Here is a 20,019-nt window from a genome sequence, read left to right as displayed (position 1 = left end):
GTAGATACCAACCTGAAAATCTCTAATGAACGTTAAAAAGAAGAAGATGAAACCAAAAGCCACTGTCCATTCACAGATTGCACTCATAAAATGGTAAGTGTAATCCTGAAGGAATGAGACATAAACCAAATTTTCAGATTAAACAGCTAAACAAAATAAGGGTGAAATGATATAGACATTTCCTTCAGTAAATTCAACAAGTAAGACTTATGATTTATCCCTGTTGTATAAAAGTCAATTCACATTTTGTTTTTACAGAATGGTCAGTAAATTTATCGAGGTTGCATGTGTTACATCAAGTCATGTGCAGTACCATCAAAGGCAGTAGAAGAAAACTACAATTAGCACAGTATCAAAAGAAAGGTTGAATATAATATAAGCCTGAAAACATTCAGTTGTTACATTAGGATTACTGATGTGCCCATGCTCCAAGCTTTCACTCAGAGCCACTGAGCTCAGTAATTCTGAGCAAATCCTTGCTATGTTTTGAAATGGAGGGCTGCCCTTAATGACAGTTCCTGACAAGACTTCTGTTTTTAAAACTGTCATAGAAAACTTATGTCACATGACACAAACAGAATGCAAAGTGTTTCTTAACATGCCATCACCAAATATGCCATCTGTTTCAGTAAAGCCATTTTTTCATCTTTGCATCACATAAAAACCCACAACCCCCCCAAAGATATTACTAAGACTGAATAATTTGCAAAGATTTATCTCACAGCTGCCTTGCCATTGTTTGGTTGAGGTACATTTGCTAAGTGTGCTCTTATTAAGCTCTTCAAGCAGGATATACTCTCTGCATTATTTAACCTTTCTTTTTAATACCTCCTTTTAGCAAAATTTGCCCAAAAAGAAAGATTAGTTTTCATAGTTGTCATTCTGAAAACTGAAATCAATTAAAATACCTAAAATTAGCTTTAGTATGTTTTAGGTCAGACTCCAAATATTTATGACAGTATCTGTTTAATGAAGAATGATAAAAAAGCTGAGAAAACCAATGTTGTAAAATACCTCAAAAACTACAGAATTAAATTGGTCCCCTTTTTGTTTCATGTGAAAAGTTCATTTTCAAGAAAATTGACTATAAAAGGAAGTAGAACAACTAATTTCCAGATTTTTTTATAGTCTTTTTCTATGGGAACCTTTCAAATTCTTGGTCAAAATGAAAGTCTAACTCTTTCAAGATTGATCACCCATGTCAAGTTTTCTTACCCACACTGCAGACATCTTTCTAATGAAGAAGTGACTGGAAGCCAGCATTGCACAAATCTGTTCATGATAATGTGCTATTTGAAGTCTCTGACATGTTTGTAGTGCTTTAAGATAAATATAGTAGCATTCCCCAAATAATATCACACAAGGTAAGTTGGCTACCTAGTAAGATTTTACCTTTTCACCTGGAGTCCAATCAATTTTTGTCATGGAAATTTTTGAAGCAAACACAATCACTGGGAAAAACAGTGTAAAGGAAACTATACAATATCAGTGAGTAAATGTGAAAATGTCTGCTTAAAAAAAAAAAAAAGAAAAAGAAAAAACAAAACAAAAAAAACCAAAAAAACACCCAAATCATCTTTCCCTTCTGTAGCACAGGAGACCCTGAACAACCAGAATATCAAATCAAGTTATTAAGAACACAAGTAAATGAAACACCTTATTACAAGACAAGTGGTAACAGCAATCAAAACGCATTTCTGCACAAAATGAAGGTTTCTGTATGTTCTTTCAGAGTATAGACAGTAAGGCAGACACTCCAAAACTTAGATGACATTTGTGATCAAGAACTGTGAAGCACAGCCCTGCACTGCTGAAAGTGGAACAATGTTGGATTCCAGTGATACACAATTATCTTGATCTGCTTGTACAACTTCCCCCTGGGACTGAGGCCCTCTTCCAAAGCCCTTTCACAGCTGCTTGAACCAAAAGCAGGCTGTAGCTGGCTGACTCATGTGATGAGCTGCTGCAATCAGTTTTCAACACTGGCAGATCACCCAAGGACAATAAAATCAGTGAGATGACTCTAATTATAGCATGCCAAGGGAAAAGCCAGGAAGTTGTGCAGTGTGACTTTAAGAGAGGTGACTGTTGAGGAGAAGAACCAAGCAGCATGATCAAAATCATCTGTTTAGGTTTGTATGCCACCTGTGTTTTTAACTTCTGTGTGGTTCATTTCAGAAGCAGTGGCTCCCTTTTTCAGACTTTCCTCCCTACTTTCTTTCAAGTGAAGGAGGTTAGAAAGTTGCTCTAGCTTCACTAGTGTATGATTCTGTGAAGAATACTGGACATTGTTTTTAAATATACTACTGAAATAGGAGATAAAGCTTTTTAGAAGCTCCCACAACTCATCTTTACGTTATTAATGGTCTCTCAACATGCTGTATTATATACATTAGAGAGCCCCAAGTAAAGAGTGTGACCTCATTTTTATTTTTTATCAGCAATGATTTCACTTAAAAGGAAAACCATGAACCCATAAAGGGAAAACCATGGGCTACATTGTAAAGGATACTGGTAATGAAAGCAATGCATGATATGACAGATATGGCCATCCTTATGTGACACACAAAGGAAGTGTTCCATCGTGGGCAGGACTTGTAGGAGATTATAGACTGAAGTGTGATGTATATAACACCTGAGCCAAAGGCCACCAAAGCTCCTATATCATGGACACTGGGAACAGCCAGCTCCTGGAAAAGGAATCAGCACAATGGTTAGCTGCGATTACCTGAAGAAACTAGCAGGTAGTGCACATGAATGTAAATTTTCTGTATGACATACTGATTAGAGGAACTAGACTGAATACTAAGGGAATAATTTCAAATTCCAGCTTTGATCTCCTCACTTGAAACATCACCTGACCTTGAGCAAATCTCACATCCTCTTCATGTCTAAGTTATTCTATTGGCAAATAGGGATCAGAATGTACTGACAGTTCACTAGCTGTACATATACAGTGAAAAGATTGAAGGGTTGCAAGGCACCATTTCCAGCTTCTTGGGCAATTAAGGATGCTTGAAAATTTGCTAGATCAGATGCTTAGGTAGATTAGATCTTTATTATGCACAGAACCCTTTCTACAAACTGCACTTAACATGGAAAGCAGGGTCAAAGTAGAGGAAATAGAAATTAAGTGACAAAGGAGTTCATGGACTGGCAATGAGACACAACAGAGATTAGATAAAAACCAGTGTTATAACTGTCAAGGAATTCCTTTGGAAACCTTAGGATCAAAGTTTCTGCATCCCTGACTCTCACAAATTATTTTGCATTCCTGATTTGTCTTTTCCCTGTTGAAGCAGATTTTGTTTTGTATTTCAGACAGACATCATCCAACATTTTTTTTTTGTGCCACATATAAATCTTGTCAATAAGAGCAGGGATATTTTAAAGTAAAATATGATTAGAATAGACTACAGTACCTGTGACGCTTGCAATCCACACACACTTCCTAGATGCAAAGCTAAAAAGAGCAAGCTATCATCCTAAGGCAGAGGGGGTTTTTGTCTGAAAATACCATTTCCATTACATGTAAAACGGTACTGGCTTTTGAAGGCCCAAAAATCTTTATTTTCAATTTCTGTGTATGTCATCATGTCATTATATGAGCACAATAGTATTTAACAAAATGTTGCAAGGTAGACCATCCTTTAAAAGAAATAATGTGGCTATTTCCACAGATTTTAAGGCAATATCTCAAGCCACCTGCCAATTAAATTTAACTTGATTTTAGGATGGAGCTTTCTGCTAGTGAGTGTGCCATCATTCAGCCAAAAAATGCAGATGCTTTTGTTAGTCTGACTTATTCTGCCCTACCTGATTATAAGCGAACTAAACTTGGCATAGCAAAGTTTTTACATTCAAGTTTTCACAGAAAAAAAAATTACAGCAAAAAAATCCATACAGTACAGCCCTGTTATAAGACAAGCACACAGAAAACTCCTTAATGGCATAATTGCACAAGCAAAAATTCTCTTGTATAGTGAGGAAACAAGTCTGTTGCTGAAAAGCTACTGAAAAAAGGCAAGAGCAAGAAAGGCATTTTTACTCCATTTTCCAAGGGTCCATATAGGGATAATGTTAATCACTGTTATCTAATTGAAAATTTTAATGGTAAAACAATCTTATTTTATTTTCATTTTTGCTATGAAATTTATGGTCATACCTGAAAAGTTGCAACAATACCCATTCCAGCGCAGCCCATCAAGCCCACACATAATGTAAACATATTGCATGAAGACCTAACAAAGTGTGATGATTCATTTTGCTTCTCTATTAATAAATATCTGATGTACATTGTAATTGAAGCTGAAAAAAAAAAAGTGTTTTGTTCAATGATCACATATTGATTACATTTTACAACTTTTCCTGTAACACATGACATGCAGAATAAAATTATAAACATAATACAATAAAAAACACTACCATAACTCTGCTGGAATGAAGAAGTTAATTCAGATGAACATTCAGATAGAACTTCCACATTATCTTTGTCTTAAAATTGCATATTATTGCTATCTAGAACTAAATGCACATCAGTTCAAGAAAAGCACTAATTTAAATCCCATTCTCCTGGGTGTTTCGTGCACAGAGGCATTATCATTCCATATTAGGAACAGATGTTACAGGGAGAGAAGAACCATAAGCTGGCAGTGGGATGCCTAATTCTCCTCTGAGATGCAGTCTTGTGCCAGAACTACATCTCCTTATGATGGTCTGAAGAATTAATTCCTTTTTGTAGAATCACTGCATGCCTGGCCCTAATAGGCAGTTCACTCCTGGCAAACACCTGTACTGAATTAGGAAATCATAGTTCTTCAGGATATAATAAGCTGTAGACTGAATTCCACAGTTCCAAACACAGAACACAGTTTCAGCCTATCTACAGTTGGAAATCAGGTAACTTTGCCCAGGCACTATGAGGTTACATGAAACACTCCAAAATTGTGACTGAATGAGGCTCTTATAAAAGGTAAAATATGTTTACTTAGCCTTAAGGCCATTGTACAGGGATACACAGCTCTTGATCCTCCATCATCTAAAAGATAACAGAAAATGCCAAACTTCCTGATTCACATCAGTTATTTTGTAGAGAAGTAGGCACATTGTGGAGAAAACCAGGTGTTGTTTCAACACTGTTCTTCCCTTTACTGAAGCACCTTAGAACCTAAAGTTTCCCTACATCAGAGTTTTTGCAGAGTAGTCATGCCATCTTTGTTCCACTCTTATTTCCAGAGTGCTGACTATTTTGCACTGATGTGGTGCTCGGAAGAGACTCAAGTGTCTTTAAGCCTGCACTAACTGCTCCTGGGGACCCAACTCTCCAGGTATTAATTACACCTACCTGATACTGCCATTTGACTGTGGAGAAGTTTTTCTGCAGAATACTAAACACATTTCTGTAATTAAAGCAGGTATTTTTCATTAATTCTCATTTCTTCATTCTGGTCAACCCAAATACCTTTTACATACCTAGAAGTGCTGAAATATTAATCATAAAACCAAAGACACCGCTCTCCGGAGGTTTAGTTCCAGTGTCGCTAAAGCGGGAAGAGAGACAAATTAAAAGTTAATTGAGACCTGTGAAGCATAAATGAGTCAATTGAAATCCCAAGAGAAATATAACTTGTGTGAACTGCTGCTGTGTGTGTAAGGCAGTTCATCTTCTGCTGCACCATTTGTAGTAGAGAATACTTCTTTTCAAAAAGAAAGCATATTTTGAGAGCATACTTTTTGAACTCCATTTCTTCTTTTTCTGTATGCAATATGCAAAGATGTGACAGACCTGTACTTTCCTCATGAATGACATGATTATATAGATGAAATTTTAGAATTAATGTTTCTTTTATCTGCTGAATTAACACTGTGATAGAGTAAAATATATCTAATGTCAGTCACTATCTTAAGATGTGAGAGAATTGGGTTTAATTTCCCTAAAAGGGCTTAACCCTATGAAATTTTGTTCCATGCCCAGGAATGATCCTAGCAACTGTTTAATTTACTAATGTAGATACAGCTTAAGAGTGCTCTATCTCCAAGGTGTTGTATCTTCTGATGAAACACTTCACTCTTACAGGGAATAATTAGAAGTTCACTGGAACAGAGCAAGGGAACATGAGTGTGAGTATATCTACAGAATTTATATACATATCTACATGCACGTCTATATATATGAAAGACATAAAGTACACAAAACACTTGTTTTGTAGAAAAATGGAACACCTTCACCACAGAGTCCTTTTCCCTCTTTTCTCTACAGAAGTGCAAACATCCACCCCAGAGAATGCCCTTTCCTCACAGAATCAACATACTCCTGGGAGTATGTGGGCTCAAGCCCCCTCAAGCAGAACTCTCCTATGGAAGGTGAGTGCTCTGTTGAAAGAACATATGATCTTGGCCACCTCTTTTTACTATTTTTTCTTCTCTGATGTCTATTTTTTTTCTTGTTTAACATACAGCCAGTTGATATCTATTTGATCAGGTTCTGTTGGTCAAGCCAATACAAAACATCTAGTTCTTCAATCTTTACATAATTTGAGTGTAAGCTAAATTTTCAGTTACTGGGCAGTACCAAGAGAGAGGATAGTGTGTTTGAACAGAGGTACCCAAAAACTCTACTATCAGATATCAGAACACATAAGGGTTTTAGCTAATGCCAAAATTTAGTGGATACTAAGCAAGGATTCTGAGAACAAACCTTTCTCCTAGAGTGGGAGTGACAATCTGCTGGAGAGTAGGAAGGCTCTGCAGTGGAATCTGGACAGGCTGGATTGATGGGCCAAGACGAGTGGTAGGAGGTTCAGCAAGACCAAGGCCTGGGTCCTACACTTTGGCCACAACAACCCCAGGCAGCACTGCAGGCCGAGGAGCAGTGGCAGGAGAGATGTCCAGCAGAAAAGAACCTGGGGGTACTGGTTGACAGCAGCTGAACATGAGCCAGCTGTGCCCAGGTGGCCAAGAAGGCTAGTGGCATCCTGTCCTGTACCAGCAACAGTGTGGCCAGCAGGACCAGGGCAGTGACTGTTCCCCTGTTCTTGGCTCTGGGGAGGCCACACCTCAGTTGCTGTTGTGAGTTTGGGCCCCTCACTGCAAGGAAGATATTGAGGGGTTGGAGCATGTCCAGAGAAGAGCAGCAGAGCTGGGGAAGGGCCTCGAGCACAAGTCTAATGAGGAGCAGCTGAGGGAGTTGGACGTGTTTAGCCTGGAGAAGAGGAGGGTCGGGGTGACCTTATCACTCTCTACAACCACCTGAAAGGAGGCTGTAGCCACGTGGGGGTTGGCCTCTTAGGTAACAAGCAATAGGACAAGAGGAAATGGCCTCAAGTAGTGCCAGGGGAGATTTAAATTGGATGTTAGGAAAAAATTTCCCCAAAGAAAGGGTGTTTAGACATTGGAATGGACTGCCCAGAGATGTGGTGGAGTCACCATCCCTGGAAATGCTAAAGGAAAGCCTGGACTTAGTGCCATGGTCTGGTTGACGTGGTGGAGTTCAGTCATAGGTTGGACTCAGTAAGTTCAGAGGTCTTTTCCACCATATGTTGATTCTGCATATAATGGGACATGTAGGTACTAGCTAGGGATATTTTTTATGTCATTCAAGAAGATGAATACTCTTCATTCCAACACTGAAGCTGGATTAGGTTTCAGTGCTAAGATTCTGAAGCTACCACTGAGTACAGCCAAAATGACCTCAGCATGAATGCTCTCCACACACAAAAAAGAAAGCACTCTCTACTTTAGCAATCACTCTCGAGGATTTTGAAAATTTTGTTAAGTTCAGGACAGAAGAGTGTGACCATCTCAAATGACTTGACTATTTTAGAAATTCATGTTTGCTCTCCAACTCCTTCTATGTTATGGAAGGATTTGTTTAACAAAAGTTGCTAAGATGATTTATCAGCAACAGGAGGAAGCTTAGGATAAAGGTAGGATCTTTTTCTATGAAAAGCTGATGGAAAGAAATAGAGAAAATTAATATATTTCTTTTTATTAGATTGGTTCTAAATTCTCAGACAAAAGTTAGGACCAAGCTTTTGGACAAGTTTCTACAACTTGTTAGGCATTGGGAATCCCTATTCACCTGAATTTTCTTGTTGTAATGCTTTCTGAAGACTTGTTCCAGCTTGTAGTCTGTATTAATCTTGCTTCTCTTAGACAGTGAAATTGATGAAAACAGCAAACTAAGTCTTTTCGTTTGTTTGTTTGACACACCTGAAAATCATCTTAATACATGTTTCATTTAGCCGACTTTTAAACCTTGAACTTCAGCTTTTCCTTTTGTTTCTGGAGTGTTTTCATTAACACGACAAAGGAGTCCATTTAAAATATGGGCCACTTGTGACAATCCTCAAGGACTTTTTCAAATCAGAAACCACTCTGTGGAAAGTACAGGACTGTAATCACTTCAAAGCTTTTGAAGGGCGTTAGGTGAGAAGAGAATGGAATTGGCACACACATAGAAAGCCATTTGAAGTTCTTGGAACACATTGTAGGAGCAAACCAAATAACCAGAAATTGCACTGAACTCCATTTTTTAACAGAGTATTTTCTCAAGCGAATGGTTTATAGGTGATTTTTGCTGTTGCCGATTTTTAAACTCAACAATCTTAGATAGTGTTGTAAAGAAAATTCGTACCAGGACTATTATATCACAATCTACTTACAAAGTATTGCACTGGACTTTTAAGGACACAATCTTTTTAGTGCTATATTTTGCATTAAAAAAGCTAAATGAATACTTGGATTCATATTTTTTTTTTTTTTAAGCCTGCTGCTTTGAAAAAAAAGATTAGCAAAAAAAGTATTGGTGACAGTCCCCTCCTTTTTATAAAAAGGAAAAAAGGAAATGGCACATTTGAAACAAAAATGTGCTCACTTATTTGAGTTGGTGCATAGGTGAGTTCAACCACCATGGAAAATATGAGGAACCCTGCATGAAAATGACAGCATTTGTGTCACCATCTCATGCAGAAGAATTTTAAAAACAGTCTTCTGAAGAGTGGAAAGACAAGAAGGTGAAGGAGACAAGGAATAAATATTTTAGGGCCAAAAGACTCATCATCATTGAATTTTCTTCAGAGCCGTCATAAACAATTTATCTTCAAACTGAAGTCCCAAATTTTTAAAATAGGAAGATTCTATTCCACCTACAGGGGTTCTGATTTCTCCAGAGGTACCAACTGGTAGCAAATGCTTTCAGGAAAATTTCCTTTACTCTTTCACTGAGAATTCAAACAAGCAAACATCCATCCCAGCACATCCAAATTGGTTTGGATTTTGAGCAGTGTGAGTAACAGGACTAATTTTGGCACAACCTCTTCATCTTTTCAGACTCAGCTGCTAGAAAACACCAAATCATATTCATTCTATCTACGGAGAATTGTATTTATATAGTTTACTTGATGGGACATTAGCACCTAAATGACAAATTTAGGTGTGGTCTCTCACTTTGACAGCTGCTACATTGTAAGCAAATAAAATTAATGCTAATTCAAGGCATACACAGAGTACTTGAGGAATGCATATAGGAATTACAGAAATGTTGAACTAAAGTTTATCAGTATTCTTGTCCTTTGTGTAACTGGAATTTCCCCATAAGAGCTCTATTTAATTTTTATACTTCATTTTAAGATATTGCACAACTGAAATGTTGCAACATTCTTCCTCTTTTTTAACACTCTTAGTTTTACTAAATCACGTTCTCAATCACATGATTCATATTCTTAGTCTAAAGCAATGACCTGCAAATTAAGAATATGAATATGGTATGACTATTGTCCTGAGTACTTAGAAGAAAACCTTTTATAATTCCCAAGTGCATCTTCTATGAAGTGCTTATGCTTAGAGCATGTGCCTTTAGAATTTGTTACAGAAACTTCACCAATAGTCAGTGTATAACCTTAGTCCAAATGTGGTGCAACATAAACAAGACTTTTAAAAAGCTTTACTAGTAAAGGCAGAGGGACTGAAATGTGAGTGGGAATCACTGGTGCAACCTCTTATATCTTTGTTTTGTTTAGGTTTTTTAGGGCATATGGACTTGTATGGTGATTCCATAGCTAAAGGATAAGAACAATGTTTTCTGGGAGCTATTCCATCAAGTTGATATAACTGTAGCAGCTGTGGTACATTCACTAGAGTTGTACAGTTGTGACTTAAATGTTTGGTCCATCCCTTTTAGAAGGAATGACACAACTGAGATACCTGAGCTGTCAAAAATTTAACTGCAAATAAAACTATACATAAAAATCCCGTTCTCACATATATTTTATTCTATGACATGGCTTCAACATAAAAAACATAATTTGTCAAATTTCTTACTACAGGATCTCAAAATATTTCTGAACACAAACCATGTACAGTTATATCAAATGATTTAATTTTGTTAGTTAATACTGGATAAATTGCACTGATCACAATCACTTTTGTGCAAGTAAAGCTTTATGTGTAATCAAGGATTAGCAGTAGGGTATTTGTTCAAGTACAAGAACAAGGCTTTCCAAGAGCTTTCCAGATTTGTGCAGAGAGTCTTAAAAAGTTTTACTAATATAAACATGAAGCCCAACTTTCTCTGGCTCAGTTTGAATGAAGCTCAGCTTTCTTGTGGGTTGTGGTGTCATTTGCTCTTGCCTATGATGACAAACCCTAATTTTCAATCAAATTTTCTTATATGTACCAATCAGGTTAGTAGTATTCTGAAACTGTGCATATCCAAAAAGTCCTTCAAAGAATTAGGTCTAGATGCATCTTGAAAGATGTATTTTAAAACCTTGTTTAGATCTTTTGTATATCAGAGACAGTCTTGGATTTCTGGCTAGCCTTCAATCTATTGAGAGATAAATACTAACATTTTCATAGTTTAGATTTAAATGTTAACATAAGCCATTCATAAAGAATGATTTACACAGAATCACACTTAAATGAAAAAGGTGATAGAAAAGAGATGCCAAGCATCTCTTGTGAAGTTTTTAAAACCCATTGGTCCTATAATGAAATATTAAAAATGCGTGTTTGTGGGGATGTGTGTACTGCAAAAGCCATCACAGGGCTTCGAGTCCAGTCATCATCTGGTGCACTTTGGCCCAGTTCTGGAGTTATACAAACAAAATTACACTTCCAGCGCATAATCGTAAACTTTTTCTAGGATCAGGCCTGCGTTGGCTGCAGCGGAAAACTTTCACGTCCTTTCCATCGTGTCTCCAGCGCCTGTGTCCCGTGGCTCTCAGAGGTGCTAGAGGTGTGATGGGTGCCGGGAGTGCCCAGTGTGTCGCCCTGTCACCGGGAGGCCCCGCCACCACTGCCTCTCCTCCCCTGGGGACCCCACAGTCCCTCCGGGAAGCCCCTCAGGACACCGCCCATGGTCACACGCACACAAGCCCCTCACCTCGGCCGCTCCCCCGCGCCCCCGCCTCACCTGATGTAGGGGACGAGGGGCTCGACGTGCCCCGCCAGCACGGCGATCACATAGGAGATGATGAAGGCGGCCGAGGACCAGCTGACGAGCAAAGCGGGCACGAAAGCCACGCCGGGCATGCAGCACAGCATCGCCGCCCGGGGCATCGGCAGCTGGGCGGCAGCGCCCTGGAGTGACGGCCCGGGAGCGGGGACTGGCGGGGCGCATCCGCGCTCGCCCACGCGTGCCTGCCCCGCCGGCAGCGGCGCTGCGCCGCCCGCAGCCCGGGGATGCCCCGCCGGCGCTGGCTTCCCTTCACTTTCGGTTCTCCGCTGCGCTCCCCGCCCCCGACGGCGGCGGAGAGCCAGGGCAGCCGTGGGCCCCTTCGCCTTTCACCGCTGGCGGCACCTGAAGCGCTTCGGGGAGCTTCTGACCGCACAAAGTCTCCCCGCAGCCCGTGTCCCTGTCGCTGCCGGCTCTCCGGGCCGCACACGCCCCGTCGGGGCAGGGAGGCGGGCGGTGAGATGCTGCCGGGGACTGCTCGCCGGGGTCTGCGGGTCGTGCCGGCAGCTTGTGCCTTCACAGTTGTCTTTGAAAGGGCTAAAAATGGGTCCAGTGTGAACGTGCAGGGGCTCTTTGCAGCTCGCCGGCCGGGGAGAGGCCGTGGGGTCACAGAAACCGGGTCAGAAACTGTGCAGGTCCCACTCTGGAGTCCTGCACACACTTCATCCGCCTTGGACTTTCGTTTCAAACAAATAATGTAGTCTCGGTTTGCAAATTTTCCCTGAGATTCACTTTTCCACATGCTTAGAGGGAAACCATAGTTTAATTCAAAATCATGCCGTGTTCAGCATTTTCACTTTGGTTTAACCTGACGCCGTGGACAATCTGTCAAGGGTGTTTCTGTTTCCTTTGATTGTTTGTAGTTATCAGCCCTCCAAACCAATATCTAAATGCAAGGTCACCATTCTGCTACAATGACATGTGTGTGCATACTCTGCCTCACTCCCTGAGAATGTATTGAGGGTCTTGCCTTCAGTGCACATTTCCCTGGATGCACACAAGGTGAGTTCTTACCATGTCTTTGAAGGTATTAGGAACAAATAGAAATTAAATAAAAGGGCTAGGGACAGTATACCTTAATGCAAGTACAGAAAAGTAATAAAAAAAAATATTCTACCACTAAGACTGGAGATAGTCGACAACCTTCTTCTTGGCAGTAGCAGGTTGCTCTTGTTTTTAACATATAAATTGAGTGTAACAATTCACACCATGTTACAAATCCATACTTCACATTTCCACAACTAATCTGCCTTCTAGTAAATTTAAGTGACAAAAACTTCTGACTGGAAGAACAGGTTTATTTCTGTTTATGTTAAAGGTGCAAAAGTAATGGAAGGGAGCTAATATTTGAGCTGTCTTAGTACGCTGGTTTAAAAATTTCTGTTTAAATATGCCTCAATATCAGGTATCTGATATTGAGGCATAATAAAAAACAGGTGTTTTTTTAGCTTGAAACAGAAAGTTAAAGAAATACAATTCAGAAAATAAATCCAATCTCTTTGGTAAATAAATGAACAGCAGAAACATATTGATGGTAATTCTATTTATAGCAGTAGAATTTTAATTTTTAGTATATCAGTAATTTAGTATTTTGGTTTTGTCCCTTGCAAAAAGAGGATGGAATTCACTTTATTTTACTGCATCAACATTTAAGTCACATTGTTGGAAAAATGTTCCATCCACAGTTCTGCAAGTTCCTTGTACTACCTTTAGTTTTGTAAGTAGTAAATAAATTACTCTAAAGTGTGAGTTGAGTATTTACATTATTCACATGACTTTTTGAAGTGCCTGAACACTATTTGGAGTGAAAGAAATGGACACGTTTGGCTCAAGCAGGTGGCAACTTACTGTTTGGTGATCACTAGCAAAGACTCTCATTGCTATGTAAACATTTATTGCAGCTTACGTGATGTTTCATTTTCTTTATAATTTTATTGTAGAATTTGAACAGTGATCTTTAATAATTTTTTATCACAAGCATGTTCTTTAAAGATCATTAGAAGCTGCACAGAGTAACAAATACAGGTTACTCACAAACTTGGGAGGAGTAATTTTATTTACTGGACTTGAGAACGCTAGTGTGATATTTCAAAGAAAGTCTATGTATTTTAATTTATTTTACTCCAGGGATAACACATTGCATCTTTTAATTATTTAAATGGGGCTTAGAAGAAGGACAGCTAAAGACTTTTTACCAAGATCTGTAGTGACAGCACAAGGGGAAATGGCTTTAAACAAAAGAGGGTAGGTTTAGATTACTTATTAGGAAAGAATTCTCTGTTCTGAGGCTGATGAGACACTGTGACAGGTTGGCCAGAGAAATTGTGGATGCCCTATTAAAGGCCAGCCTGGGTTGGGCTTTGAGAAATCTCATCTAATGGAAAGTGTCCCTGCCCATGGGAGTGGGGTTGAAACTAGGACATCTTTATGGTCCTTTCTGAACCAAACCCTTCTATGATTCTATGATTCTGTGATTTAACAAAATGATCAGACTACTTCAAATCAGAATTATTAGAAAAATAAATATGTCAAGGTGTGCAAATAATAACACATCCATGTAAGTGATTTGAAAATATATGAAGGTAAGGAAATAATAATGGAAGAATCTAAAATAGCCTATGCTGTTGGTACTTGCATGTCCTCTTTTCTCCTGCTTTACTCAAAATATGGTTTCCATGGATTTTAGATTTGTTATATGTGAGTATTCTTTATAGTATTTGTCTTTTCCAAACTCATTCACTATGGTATTACCTGTAACACGAAAGACCCAGTTAGAAGAATCTCCTTCCCCAAACATACACGTTTTTAATATCTCTGCATGGTTTTTACATTGAACCGGTACTACAGAATAGTTACAGTAGCATTTACTTCCCTGATTTGGTAAGGAACCTGCTGGAAGATGGAAGGATGGAAAAACAAGTGAGACAAGAAACTTTTACTGCTTAACTGCATATGTTAAGCAGCAAAAGTTTGGAATGAGAACAAGAGAGAGTTCAGCTACTTCTTGACATCTGTTGCTTATGTACACACAAGCACTAGGGAAAAAAGCAGTCAATCTGTGAATGTAATGCCTAAATTCTTTTATTAACAACTGGTTAATAACTGGTTTATTAACAAAGGTTGCACCAGAAATACATTTACAGAAGGAATCAAATACACTACCTGTAACTTCTTCAGATTACTGTGTGAAGAGTTCAAGCTGGTTTGTGGTATCTCTGCCCTTCCTCTTTGGTTGAGTGCCAGTATCTGTAATCTTCTCTCAGTAATAAAAGCATGTGTAAACTATTCTCACTTCTGACAGGAAGTTTGGAGTAACAATGGTAACAACCCACAGCCTCTGTGAGGCCTTACGCTGTGAAGCATTTGATGATGTTAATATTTCTAAAAGTAAATGTGATTTAGTTATAAGGCAGTTTTCAGGTGTTACTGTTTAAGAGATGGTTTCGTTTGCTCCATTTGTTTTGGATTCCCTCTATAGATAGCTAGATTATATCTAAATGTCTAACCAAAATTCAGGTAAAATATGTCTCAGCTGTCAAAAAGATTGGACAAGTCAAAAACTGACAAGTCCCTTAAGAATGAAGAGAAGTAACTGCTGGGTTGAAATTGTTTAATTTCATCTTTCAAAAAAACCCAACCCAAACCAAACAAAAAAACCTCAGAAACAAAAACCGAAACAAACAACAAAACGACAAAATAAAAACAAAATCAAACCCCAAAAACAAACAAAACCAATAAACAACCAACCAACCAACCAAAAAACCCCACCAAAACCCAAAACCAACCAAACAACAACAACAAACCAAAAAAAAAAAAAAAAAAAAAAACCCAAAACACACACACACACACACGCACCAAAACCAACCAAAAAAAACCCCAAAACCAAAAATTAATAGAAGTTTCTTCTGGTGCAGGACAGATTAATATCTTGCAATAATGATGACTTGTGAAAAGGTTTATTCCAGAATTTCTAGAGAAGATTAGCTCTCAAAAATGTATTTTTTTACTATTACACTCTGTATTTTCAGTTACATCTTGAGTCATGTTTTTTTCCAAATAAAATGTTTGTGGTAGAAGTCTTTGTTTCCAGAATGCATGAGCTGTAGACTGACAAGGGCTACAAAGAGCAAGAGAGAGACTGTTTAGCTGCAGATGAACCATTCTCCAGTGGCTTTGTTGTCCTTCACTCTAAATGAGGCAGTGAACATGCTGAAGCAGTTAGTAGGAGAATTTGGCTCTGGCATTTTGAGAATTTTGGCAGTACAGTTTTGTAGAAGCACATTTTTAGTGAAAAGTAAATCATTCAAAGTTAAATGGGAGCTTTTTATGTGGCCTTGTCATCTGAAAGAAATACCTTTGCAGTTTTCTTAGTGGTGCACAGTAGCTGGCAGTAAGTTGCTTGCTGAAGATTAGGAGAAAGTAATGAAATTCATAACCTGAGTCAAATTAGAATGCAAAGGGATTAATTAAATCAGACTCTAAACAGAGAGAATTTGATCAATCCTAGGAACAGCTATCAAAAAAATTTTTTTCTCAACATCAGAAGTGGCTAATGATGTAGCTACATCCAACACAAAACCTCCTGGGAATGGGGAGTACTCATTCCTGAAAAATCAGATTCTATTTCTATATGTTAATATTGATTTGCCAGCACAATTTAGGGGTGTTGTTTTGTCTACCTTTACTACATCATAGTGTTTAATATAGGGCACTCAATTATTTCTTCCTGTATATCATGCTTTTCACATTGCTGGCTGAATTACTGTTTGCTTCTTTCATGAGTTTCCTTTTTCTGTGTCTGTCCACAGCTGACACCAAGGTCTAACAGGCCCAGAGGGAGCTGCTACGTGTGCTTCAGGGGAATGTTGTGAAATCTGTTCATGTTGAAACTGCTTGATTCCAGCTGATATATACGTAACAAACAGACATACCTAGTAAAATGTAATTTTACAAAACCTAAATATTGTGTCCAATTCTGTCTTTTCAGTTTTAACAAGCTGTTCTTTCCATCCTTTCTTGGCCTTTGTCCATGTCCTTCATAGTTCTTCAATATCAAAGGTTTGTGCTGCATAGCAAATCTGTTGTGACCACAAATAACATGAAAAAAAGGCAGAAGGATTGTTCTCGTTCAGTAAAAATGCAGTGAAAACAGTATCATGAGGCACAAACAAATGCTCAGCTTTGTAGCTGGCAATGAGCACTGTGATAACCTGTGGAGCATCACTGCTTCTTATTTGTTTGAGGAACTTTGGATTGAGGAACAGTTGGTGCAGCTTGGGAGTCCCAAAGGAAAGATCATGAACTATACCTGTGTCTTGTTTGTACCAGCTCCTTCACACTCGAGCAGCAGTTCATGGCTGGACTCGATGGTCTTAGAGGTATTTTCCAGCCTAAACAATTCTATGTCTCTGTGATCTGAAATAAAATAGATATGAAGAATAGCTAATATGGCTTTCCAAAAAAGTATTGTAGCAATAACTCCCACTCTACTCTCTATGAAGTCTCTTAAGAACTTTTAAACATAAAAGTATATTTTCAAGCATCAAAGGAAATTTTTCATCCTAAAGAGGTCCTTTAACTATTCAATCCTTCTCTCTGATACTGTGGTCCATACCAAATGATGGAGAGCTAACTAACCAAAATTAGATGCTCTTCTAAAGTTCTGAGTCTCCATCTCACTACTGTGATGTAAAAAAAAATCACATGCTATTTGATACAGCCACAAAATCCTACTGACCACTGTAAATCATTAAAAGCACCTCCAGTATTTCCTGCTGTGTGCTGCTGAGTGGATTTAAAAGAGCACCCTGCCCATTTCAACCATCAAATCTATACAGTCTGTTCTCTGTGCCATTGCAACCTGGAAGGATTAATAAAAGAAGCATGAATTCCATCACTATGATGTAAAAATGCCACCAGTATACTAAAGGCTCTGTGTTTCCAGTGTTAAAGTAAAAAATAATACCTTTTTAACCTTTAGAATGATCAAACATTTCACAGAAGCAGACCACTGTGAGAAATTCTATTCTACCCTATTCTGTTCTACTCTAGTTAAAATGATAGTTAAATATCAAGGATAATGAACTCCAACTGTATATTTTCAAAAAGAATGATGAAATTTAGTATTTATTAAATAAGGCTACATTCATATATTTCCTAATATACATAAAATACATTAAATCACAGCCTGGGGAGATTTTCCAGGATATTTCATCCACTTCATTAGGGATTTTGGAAACAGACATACAGATATGATTTGGTTTGAAAGCCATTGTCTATTTAAATTTTAGTTACCATTGCTAAGAGCAGATCTCTTTAAAAATCAAGGGCTTGCTATAAAGAAAACCAAGGACAAAAAACCTAACACCCCAACGAAAACAACAAAAGCCCCAAACCAACCAAAACCAAGAGCAAATGCCAGATTTTGCAGAGTTTCAAAAGGTTTCTTCTGGCTTTCTGCAAGCATTTATTATTTTAGTTTGAAGTGTGCAGGAAATAACAGATCTTTCAGAGTAAAATGTTGGCGAATATTATGCTTAGAAAATCTGATTTTGCTGCCAGGTGCACATGCTGCCTCAGCTTCATCTAGATGCTCATTTTCAGAGATTTTTCAAATGGCATTTTGCCAGTCCTTTGCTCTCTAGGCACAGCTTTTTCATCTGTTTCTGAGATACTACTGTTTTCTCTTTAGTTATACCTCATTTTTACCAGCCGTGCCTCTCAGATTATTTTAAGTATTCTTTCCAGTATCTGCACAAATAAAAAGGACTGGCAAGGGTAGGAACTGACTGGTGTTTCAGAGATAATTTTTTTCCCAGTAGAGAAATGGATATGAAGCAATAAAAAAAAAAAAAAAAAGAAATTTCAAGTCAAAAGTGATAAATGTTTCTTGCATATGTGTCCAGAGGGTTGGGAGCTGAACATCTGAGGGTTTTCAAAAGTACTGAAATACTGAGCCCAGTTTTAAAATCTCCACTTTTGCAGCAGTACTAAGTGAAAACTCTCACTAGCTGCATATAATTAGAATGCATTTGCTTATGAGTCTAAAATTACTTTAGACTGATTAAGAGATAATCCATTACAAGACACAGCAGCAAGGTCTACCAGTGTCTCTCAGAAACTGATCACTTGCATTCAATCGCTATTTTAGAGGTAATGTCAGTGGCATTGAGTCTCACCAAAGCCTAAGAGCTCTATAAATGGTGAATCAAAATGAGATTATGTGCTGAAGGCTAGAACACTGCTCAGCCACCGTCTTTTACTCTTTTATATTCTGAGTGACTAATGTGCTTTAATTATTGTATTTGATGGATAGTGGTACTACCAAATTCACAGTGCCATACCGAGCTAGTAATTCCAGTATGCCTAAGGCTACTGCTTTAAATTTCAGAAGCATAGATATTATAGTTTTTTGGGAAGGTGAAGTGGCAGGGAGAGAAGTCCTAGAAGGCCCTATTATCTCCCAGCTCCTTTCCATAGAGAGTGCTTATTCAGCTCTTCAAAGCAGTGACAAATTCTCCACAGGCAAGTCCCACTACCCCTCTATTCTGAACTTTTACTTGCCTGACTTGAGACACCTCTGAATGCTCAGAAGTTCAGACCACTCACAAATGAAACCAAAATCCCTAAGAGTGAACTGCTGGGCCTTCAGAATACTATGAGTTATCTCCTGTATTGTGAAAATTCACACTTCAAGTGGAAAAGGCATCAAACTTGCTGAATTTTGTCTTTACCTTTGTGGTCAGTAATTTTTGCTTCATAGAAGTGCTACAAGTTCAATTCATGTTTATTAAAGAGATCATACAGAGACGAATACAAGAAACACATGTTGATGTTAATTCTCTTTTCTTTAGAACAAGGTTCATTAAATGTCCAGTGAATAATATTCTTGGCACACAGAAAAGCTTGAGATGCTTGGTTGATTATTTCTGGTCTTTTGTCTCAACCAAAGATAATTACACTGTTGCTATGGGTGTTTAGCTCTTAGTGCTCCTCTTTCCCAGCAAATGAGAACACGAAACACCTGGAAAGAGCTACTACTGGACAAGTTTACTATGTCCAGTAAGAAATTCTGCCTTCCTCAAGATTTTGAGGATTACAGAATCTCCATTCCTGTTGAAAGAAAGTAAATATTACTTTCCTTTTCAAAGTAGCTTCTTTGAAAGTTTTAATTGCAGAAAGAAAAACATTAAAAATTCAGCTTTCTAAGAGCTAAGAGAAAAAAAAAATATTGGCAAAGGCAATTTGCAGAAAATCAAGATCAAGTATGTTTATAACTGTTTGACTGCTTATTTAGATTACATCATAATCCACAGGAGGCATGCCTGTGTGTTAAGTGCTGCTACGTGCACCTTTGAGTTGATACAAATACCAGAACAGTCAAGCAGATCATCCCAAGAGCCCAATGGTTTACATGGATAACGACTTGGCAAGGCCCTTAAGTATATGTTGGATTATAATGGCAGCACCTAATTTTTACATATCCTGACATCTAGTGGAATTTATTGCTCCTAGCAGAATATCTGTGTTCATTTGCATCTCAAATGACTGAGAGAAATGGAGAA

At 38.2% G+C, this 20,019-nt stretch overlaps 1 protein-coding gene and 1 long non-coding RNA gene across 4 annotated transcripts in view; both read right to left on the bottom strand.

Annotated features, from left to right (window-relative positions):
• DRAM1 (DNA damage regulated autophagy modulator 1) overlaps positions 1–11,643 on the bottom strand; it is a 31,588-nt gene extending 19,945 nt beyond the window's left edge. Inside the window, exons 1-6 of one of the 3 annotated variants that reach the window (XM_068190989.1) lie at positions 11,414–11,639; positions 5,473–5,540; positions 4,166–4,308; positions 2,513–2,690; positions 1,393–1,451; positions 13–105 (exon numbers count right to left, since the gene is read on the bottom strand). In XM_068190989.1, the coding sequence (XP_068047090.1) occupies positions 13–105; positions 1,393–1,451; positions 2,513–2,690; positions 4,166–4,308; positions 5,473–5,540; positions 11,414–11,559 (687 nt within the window). In that variant the 5' untranslated portion in view covers positions 11,560–11,639. Of the gene's footprint in view, positions 1–12; positions 106–1,392; positions 1,452–2,512; positions 2,691–4,165; positions 4,309–5,472; positions 5,541–11,413 lie in introns of all 3 variants that reach the window. The other 2 variants (XM_068190990.1, XM_068190991.1) reach the window with 2 other exon arrangements.
• A 3,864-nt stretch (positions 11,644–15,507) lies between these two features.
• Positions 15,508–18,296, bottom strand: LOC137474408 (uncharacterized). Its single transcript, XR_010999341.1, has 3 exons — positions 16,764–18,296; positions 16,387–16,533; positions 15,508–15,891 (listed from the first exon to the last, which is right to left on the bottom strand). It is a non-coding gene; the product is annotated as an uncharacterized lncRNA (long non-coding RNA).
• Between the last annotated feature and the right edge of the window lie 1,723 nt (positions 18,297–20,019).

This window comes from Anomalospiza imberbis, chromosome 5 (assembly GCF_031753505.1).
Source record: "Anomalospiza imberbis isolate Cuckoo-Finch-1a 21T00152 chromosome 5, ASM3175350v1, whole genome shotgun sequence".
NCBI lineage: Eukaryota > Metazoa > Chordata > Aves > Passeriformes > Viduidae > Anomalospiza > Anomalospiza imberbis.
The sequence above is the reverse complement of the archived record's forward strand: the minus strand, read 5'-3'. Positions and strand labels throughout refer to the sequence as shown.